This window comes from Xiphophorus couchianus, chromosome 2, assembly GCF_001444195.1.
Source record: "Xiphophorus couchianus chromosome 2, X_couchianus-1.0, whole genome shotgun sequence".
In the NCBI taxonomy this organism is placed as follows: Eukaryota; Metazoa; Chordata; class Actinopteri; order Cyprinodontiformes; family Poeciliidae; genus Xiphophorus; species Xiphophorus couchianus.
Window position 1 is genome coordinate 5332870 of NC_040229.1, and position 8732 is coordinate 5341601.

The following is an 8732-nucleotide window of genomic DNA, read 5'->3' on the forward strand; positions in this document are numbered from 1 at the left end:
CAGCAGAACCCACAGCGGCGCGTGAAGCAATAAATCCACCCTGACACACGAATGAATCAGAATTCAACTACATTAATCTACAACAACAATTTCAAAATAAACTATAAATCTGTTAATATGAGCAAAGATCAATGTTTTTAGACCGCAGCTGGAAACGTTTTCTGTTTTCCTGTCACCAGAATAGTTTGAAGGCAGTTTTAATAATTCAGACGCTGTTTTTGTTTTGTTGTCATTCATAGAAAAATGATCAGTGTAAATAATTTCCTGACATCGGTGGGGCACTAATAAGGCTCTCCTTCCAGGGCGCTGATCCGTCTGGGGGCAGCATGAGGTGGAGATGTTCTGCTCTGTTCAGTCCCTCCAGGTTTTAGCATAAAATCCAGATTTTTTATGCTAATCCATAATTGTGAGTTTACTGCAAATTTTCTGGAAAATGGTCAAAATCATTGAGTTTTTGACCATTTTAAAAACTCAACTGTTTAAGTTAACAAAAATGTTTAATCTTTTCTGGTTCTGTTTGGACGTGGAGTCGGACCAGCAGTGGTGGGTTGGGATGTGATGCGTTCACTGACTCAGGCTGCTTCCATCACTTCATTATCATCATTTTCAGCCGTAGTTTAGATTTACCGTCTGGATTCTTCTGCTGCTGATTTTGACGCATGTTGGATAAAATGCGACGTTCAGACTGCAGACGCTTTGGAAACTATCGGATATGATTTAGTTTCACATCTGGAGGTTGAACAGATTGGATTTTTATTTGGTGAAAAGGTCAGAATCAGTCCGTTTCTGCTGCAGTGAGAACATTTGCATAAGCAAACAGCAGGCTGGCTGTACCTAATAAAGTGGCAGTGAATGTATATTTACATCCAAAGTTCCCAGACCAGACGCCAGAACAAGAGCGTAAATCCTTCAGAGGTGGAGTGTTAAACAATGTCCTTCGTCCTGTTTTGGATGAAATGTGACGTAACTTGATGTCGTTTAAGAAAACAAACAGATTAATGTCAGCGTTCTGCAGCCATGAGTTGGTCTGCAGAGCTGCAGCAACCGCAGCGTCACATTGAGACGAGGAAACGGCACAGAGGACGAGAGCAGGAGGTGTGAAGAGACGTCTGTTTTACAGAGTGATGGAGGAGAGTGGGCGACCGCAGAGCAAACAGAATGAGCGATGGAGAGGTGGAAATAAACGGAGGGGAGAGGGATGGAGAGAGACGGAGGAGAAAAAGACAAATGCAGGCTGAATGCAATGACAAAAGGGCAGGAAATGGAGGGAGGGATGAGAGGAGGATCTCAGGAAAAAGATTTCAAACTGTGCAGATTATTATTCATATTTTATTTAGAGAACAAACTTGCAGCTAAAAGACACAAAAGATCAGATCTCTGATTATTTTCAGGGCGGCGCCGTGTCTCTGACCCGGTTCGTCATGGACCGGACCTCAGTGGCCCTGAGTGGCCCCTGAGCAACGTAACCCCCGTTGTGCCTTGAATAAATGTGTTTTAATGGGTGAATGTGGCTCCAGTAGTCGTTAACCGGCGCATTCAGACTCACAGAAAGGCCATTTTCTGAAAATAGCAACACATTCAGAGCAATAAGCCAAAGCTGTACAAAATACATATGCAAAGAGTTGTTAACAGGTCCAGTATCTAAAAATAAACTTTACTTATAAGAATGAAAAAAGCACAAATATAAACAATTATAAAACCTAAATATTTACGCTCTGTAAGTTCTTCCACTTGTCTTTAGTTTCTTAGTTTTTACCAAACTGGTGAAATCAGGTTGCAGCAGTGAAGCATTGTGACAAAGTGTAACAATAAATGCAAAACTAGAAACTAGTTTGATGCTTCAAAGCCTAAAATCTTTCATAACTGATGGATTTTATTATTTTGTTGCTGTTCCATGTCAGCAGTCAGAGGGAACCTGACTGGTTGCTGCAGCTTCCACAGACGGCTGCATTAATCTCTGAATTCTTCTCAATTACATTAATGACGGATTGTGTGGGTGTGATGTCTCTCTGCAGCAGCAGAGCTTTGGTAACTCATGATTTATTAATGGATGATTATCTGACCTCAGGACTTTTGTCTTGCTGTGCCCCCTCCATCCGTCTTCCTCGCTGTCGTCCCTGGCTCCGCTCCTCTTCCATCTCTGGATCCTCAGGGCGAATGTTCCTCCAAATGCTACAACATGTTCATCATCGAGACGGTGTGTGTGGCCTGGTTCTCCCTGGAGTTCGTCCTGCGCTTCGTCCAGGCCCGCAGCAAGCTGGACTTCCTGCGCGGGCCGCTCAACATCATCGACGCCATGGCCATCCTGCCCTACTACGTTTCCCTGGTGGTGAGCGAGGAGGACCAGAACCGGGAGACGGACCGGCCCGGCGGAGGTGAGACGGGCCGCCGTCAGGAAAACTACCCAGGAGGAAACCAACAGCCATAATTGGTTCATTTAGCTTTTCTGAGAAAAACATGTTTATTTTTCAAAGTCGCATTTTCATCATCTATAAAAGTTCAATTAATAACCTAAATATTTAATTGACAAACTAAATATTTAACTTTCAAATTAAATATTTAGTTAGGAAGCTAAATATTTAGTTTGCCACCTAATATGTAGTTTCCTAACTAAATATTTAATGAACAAGCTAAATGTTTATTTATCCTGGGAACTAAATATTTAGATTGAAATATTTGGTTTGCAAACTAAATATATTAAATCTAATATTGAAATATATTAATCTAATATAGATCTAATATTTATTCAATCTAAATATTTCAATCTAAATATTTCGCTCAGACTTAATCATTTAGTTAAGAACAAAATCTATAGCTCCAAATTAGATATTTAGTTTGGAACTCAGAAATTTATAAATGTAAGAATAACATGATGCAAATATGACTTTGGAATAATATTTAGTTTCAAAACTAAATATTTAGTTTTTTAAATATTTAGTGTTGTCACTAACATTTATAAAAGTTTGAATTAAATGGTGAAAATATGATTTTGTAAAAGCAGCAGTGACACTTCTCTCTCTAATGGACTAAATAATTAGTTTTCCCTGCTACCTTTCCAAACGGCTCCTCAGGTAAGGGCTACCTGGACAAGCTGGGGCTGGTGCTGCGGATCCTGCGGGCGCTGCGGATCCTGTACGTGATGCGGCTGGCGCGCCACTCGCTCGGCCTGCAGGTTCTGGGCCTGACGGTTCGCCGCAGCACGCGGGAGTTCGGCCTGCTGCTGCTCTTCCTCTGCGTCGCCGTCACGCTCTTCTCCCCGCTGGTTCACCTGGCCGAGAGCGAGCTCACCGGCCCGCACGACTTCAGCAGCATCCCCGCCTCCTACTGGTGGGCCATCATCTCCATGACGACGGTGGGGTACGGCGACATGGTGCCGCGCTCCATTCCCGGCCAGGTGGTGGCGCTGAGCAGCATCCTGAGCGGGATTCTCATCATGGCGTTTCCCGCCACCTCCATCTTCCACATGTTCTCGCGCTCCTACCAGGAGCTGAAGATGGAGCACGACCGGCTCTTCAAGGAGGAGGTGGCAGCTGCAGCAGCCGCCGCCGCCACCGGGGGCGCTGCGGAGCCGCAGGGGGGGGACGCGAGGTCGCCCCCTGCTGGGCCTCCGGACCAAACCAAGGAGCTCTGCATGGAGGCGCTGCTGCAGGAAGCCAACAACCACAGTCTTCCACCTGCGGCTTTCTGAAGGTTCTTCACGAAACTTTACAGCTGCAGTTTGCAACTTTAATAAATTTTTTTAAAAAAGGCTTTGATATATTTGATAAAACTGTCTCCATGTTGTGACAGTAGCTGCGTTTCTATTCCAAATATGAGCTAATTTTTGTCTATATTTTGCTCATGTCGAAAAGCAAAATTTCTCTATTTCTGTGTTTTCATTGAAGCTGCAGTTTGTAACTTTTACATAAAATATTTTATTTGTTGAAACTGTCACCATATTGTGACCATTTCAGACAGATAATCTGTGAAATAATGAAGCTCCTCTGTTTTCTACCAACTTGAAACAACCAATCAGAGCCAGGAGGCGGGTCTTAATGCTGTCAATCACAGTCTCATGTCAGCAGATCCTAGCATAAATGCTAATGCTAGTTAGCTTAGCCATTGATAATGATGGTGCTGTAACTGTAAGTTGTTTTGCCATTAGCACATTTAGCATTGATTGGCAGCGCTAAGCCCCTCCTCCTGACTCTGATTGGTTGTTTTTGGTTAATCTCTGGCAGTAGCAGGTCCGGGAGGAGATGGATCTGTTCAGATTATCAGTCTCATAAACTGTCACGACACGGAGACAGCTTTAACAAATTAAAAAACATTTCTTTATAAAAATTATATACTGCAGCTTTAAATAAGAAATTAAATTCAAATCCTCCACGAATAAGCTTGTTCATGCGATTAGTTGTTAATGGCAGCGACGGATGTAAACACATGAGATATATTCATTATTCAGCTGCTAGAGCTCATCATCTATCAGCCAATCAGAGGAGATGTCGGCGTTTTACTCAGCAACAAGCCCCGCCTACTCGGGAGTGGCTACTTATACAACGTTTTGGGGAAAATTGTAGTCGGCTATTTTACAGGAGAATTATGGATTCAACATGTTGGAACGACTCGACTTTTTATGAACTGATGCTGTTATGCTCTAGTGGAGCTGGCTGCACAAAAACAAACAAAGAAAACCACTTCCTGTTGTCTTCTTTGGCGTTTCTGGCAGTAGTAACATCCGGCTGTTGATCATGTTTTGATACGGCTGAATAGCCTCATCATCCTTGTGCAAAAACGTTTCAGCAAAAACTAGCCTTAGCATTTATGGCTACATGGTAGCATAGCAGAGTGAAAGGCCGAGATTGTGAGCATGAGGATGATTGACAGCATTAGGACCCGCCCCCTGTCTTTGATTGGTTGTTTCTGACTCAGCAGGACCAAATCTTTTTTTTTTTTCACAGATTATCTACCTTATACAATCTGGCAGTTTTAACAAATATGTGAAGAACATATTTTTAATAAAAGTTACAACTGCAGCTTTAAAACACAGCAACTACCAAGGCACTAATACCCCCAAAGCCTAACTGCCCAGTTCTGGCATTCACATTATTTTGGATACAAATAAAAGTTTTTCTTTTTTTAAAAGTATTTCTGGTTTTTGATGCATTGACTGGAAACGTGAAGAGAGACTGGAAACGAACCTTTATACCGGATGGTTCCTGTGAGACCTGAAGGCCTCTGCAGCAATATTCCAAACACGCTGCTTCCATAAACCTGCAATATTAAACCCAAAGTCACTTCTCCTTCCACTGTGAACTGACTGCAACATTATCCGAGTTTTCATTTCTGTTCAATGTGCTGCATAAAGTATGAACTAAAACTGTTTCATACTCAACCTTCCTGCCATGAATGCAAAGAAGTTCAGCTTGTAGTTTATGCATGAGAAGCTTCAAGCCATGTTCTGAGCAGAACTGATAAAATCATTATAACCCAAATGTAATGTATATCTGTTCTCTGTTTATCTGATAAATAACTGATGGAAACATCTGGGTTCAGTTTGGACAGTTACACTGTAAAAAGTTAACGGCAATAGTTTGGAAAAAAGCTCATTGATATTTGTTATAGATTAAAACTAAATATATGATTCACCATTTAGCTTATGAATTAAATATTAAGTTTCTAATTATATATTTATAAATCAATGAATAACATGATGAAAATATAACTTTGAAAAATGAACACCCATTTTTTTATGACAGACTAATTAAATCAAAATATTGCTGTTAATTTTATTGTGTAACTTTACAAACAGCGCCCCATACTGTTGGGAAAAGGTATTTACTCCTTTAAAGGTTTGTTTTGTTTCTGCTTTTTTGTCACAGTTAAATGTTTCAGATCATCAAAACATTTTATATTGAAGATAACCTGAGGAAGCCAGAAAAACGTCTCCTAGACTGCAGGTGAGCCGTCAGTCTGTCTTTAAATGCTGTTCGTTAGCGACGCGACGTTAACCAACAATCTGAATATTTTTATCGCCTCTTCATCCTAAACGATGCGACTTGAGCCGGTTGGTGAGAACGGTTCTTTGTTTTTTATGAGTTCGTTTTTAAGCAGCTCACTTTTTGCTACATTTTGTTTCCATGTTACAAATATCACCAAAATGTTACTAATGCACAACCTTTGTAAAAAGCTACATGATATCTGATGTTTTTGTTTTGAGGTTTTATTTATTAGCTCATTTTTTTCTGGAAGAACCTGCTGCGTTTTTTTTTACTTAATACTGATGATGATGTAACATTTTTGTGAACTTCTTTCACAACAGGAATTGATATAAACGACATTTATTAAGGATAAAATGGCTTTAAAAAACGGATCATTTGAAGTGACGGTTCGGATCCCAGAAGGCCCGCCGGTACCGGTAGCTTTATGGACACACCTTCCAGAAACACTTTCATCTGAACCGTCCAGAGAATATTTTCCTAGAAGTTTTGAGGATCATCTGGATGTTATTGGACAATGTGAGACGGGCCTCTGGGTAGTTTGGGTCAGCAGTGGTTCTGGTCGTGGAACTGTCCCATGGACGCCATTTTTTCCATGTCTGTCTTTATTTAGATGTTTGTTTAAAGCTTTAGATGTTTTTCTGGGTGGGTTGTTGATGATTTCTTACTGTTTGAGATTATTTAACCTACTTTGTGTTGTCATTCATTTCAACTAATTAATTCAAAACTTTTAATATATTAAAAATTTATTAGTCAATTATTCACCTTTTTTTCTTACTGAAGTCCTGAGTGGAACCTTAGTATTTGTGTGTTTCTGGTACGCCCGTAAATCTGGGGCACAAGCTACATCCGCTAACAGTGATGGGTGACGAAGCCGCTTCTCTGGGTTTATTTCTGCTTCTACAAATGATCTGATTGGTTGCTGGAAATGGGGTTTAAGTGGAAAATGTTGCTTGTTTTTTGCTGATTAATTAATTACAGACTGCCTTTAACCTGATTAAATGTTTTAATGGAATCCCTAAACTATTTTCTCGGTCTGACTGTAATCCCGCCTGGGTGAGGTTGGTGAAATGAAGCCATTAAATTTGGTTATTCTTAGTTAATTTATGAATGAAAAAGGAGCAGATTAGTTCTGATTGCTTTTCTCTTAATTAAACCGTTTTTTTTTCTGTCTGGTGTTAAAATGTGATGATCTGAAACATTGAAGTGTGACTAAGAAGGAAACTCAGCAATCTGTAAGTAGATTTCCTGAGCTCTTTCCTGCAGGATGATCCCTACTGTAATTTTGTAATTAGGGATTAAAAGGATGGAGATGAAACAGGGAGTTTTTGTTTTAGACAAGGAGTGTGCGTGAGCACCAAGAACCATGAAATGTACTTTGCGATGCTCCAAATAAAAGCTCTCCTTGTAATCTGACAGAAATCTGTTTTCTGGGTTCTGGTTGTTTTTTTTCTCAGAGTTCGGAGGTTTAATCTTTTGGCTCGCCGCCGATGCTCACTCACATTCCTTCAGCTGGAAAAGAAGAAAGTGAAGCATCTGGCACGCCGGGAGTTCAGTTACATCACCGTCTGGTTCTCACGCAGCGGGTCCGTCCTGCTGGCCGCCGTCTCCAGGGTTTATGGGAAGCTTTCTGTGCCCTGCAGCCCAGTAGGGGGTCCGGATCGACCCACCGCTGCCTTCAGGCTGATCAGATGATTCTGTTTTTCTCCTGAGCGCTGCAGAGCAGGAAGACATGCCAGATGTGGCTGTAATCTAGATTAAAGTTGGGATTATAACCCTCACATGCTCAGGTTTTATCCTGAAACTCGGCTTCATGCTTTTGTTTTGACATCCAAGTGACTTGGGTCCAAACACTGCGGTGTTGGGTTTCATTGGCTCAGCTGTGATGGGATTACTGGGAGCAGTGGTGCAGCAGCTAGCATACGGCACAGTGACGTAATTCAGCTTTTCATGATCAAATGTGACGGATTACAGACTGAGAGTCGGTCTTCATGCTGGACAGTTAAACTATGAAGAGTTCACTGAGGCGCTCAGATCAAAAGGGAAATGAATGATTTTCCGGGTAAAAAATGTTTTTATACGTTTGTTGAAGCTGTCACCATGTTGTGTTGTATGAGACAGACAATCTGTGAAAAAATGAAGCTCCTCTGTTTTCTCCCAGCCAACCAATCAGATCCAGGAGGCGGGTCTTAGTGCTGTCAGTCACCGTCTCATGTGGCGCTGCTAGCTTTTCCCCATTAGCCAATCCTGACTGCTAAGGCTAGTTAGCATAGCCACAGATAAATGTTTTTCCTGTTATGGTTGTTCCACCATTAGCTCATTTAGCAGCGCGTACATGAGGATGATTGACAACGACCCTCCTCTTGGTTCTGATTGGTTGGTTTTGACGGGGCGGGGTGCATTTCCTGGTGACAGTTTTAGCACATATGTAAAAACATATTTGTATATTGTTTTATAGAAGTTAGAACTTTAATAATTGTTCTGTTGTTTAATGTAGTTCTACTGTCACACCAACAGGGGGCAGTAACAAGCAGGCTCTATAAAACTGCTGCAAGTTTTCTTTTTATTGATGATAACGGTAATTTTTTGAGCTTTTTGTTTTTTTAAAGTAAATAAATACTGATATTAAATAATTCATAAATTTATGAAATAAATTTCTCCATGAAAGAAAATAAAACCTTTAGTGAAAAATAAGGGAACCTGTTTAACAAAATAAGCTCCCCCTTAAGTTTTTAAAATATGTTTATTTTATTT

At 40.9% G+C, this 8732-nt stretch overlaps 1 protein-coding gene across 4 annotated transcripts in view; it reads left to right on the plus strand.

Annotated features, from left to right (window-relative positions):
• Positions 1–7405, plus strand: part of LOC114135372 (potassium voltage-gated channel subfamily G member 4-like) — a 42097-nt gene extending 34692 nt beyond the window's left edge. For 3 of the 4 annotated variants that reach the window (XM_028002644.1, XM_028002627.1, XM_028002636.1), the window contains 2 exons: positions 2153–2375; positions 3072–7405. In XM_028002644.1, the coding sequence (XP_027858445.1) occupies positions 2153–2375; positions 3072–3688 (840 nt within the window). In that variant the 3' untranslated portion in view covers positions 3689–7405. The remainder of the gene's footprint in view (positions 1–2152; positions 2376–3071) is intronic. The other variant, XR_003593590.1, reaches the window with a different exon arrangement.
• Positions 7406–8732: the final 1327 nt, after the last annotated feature.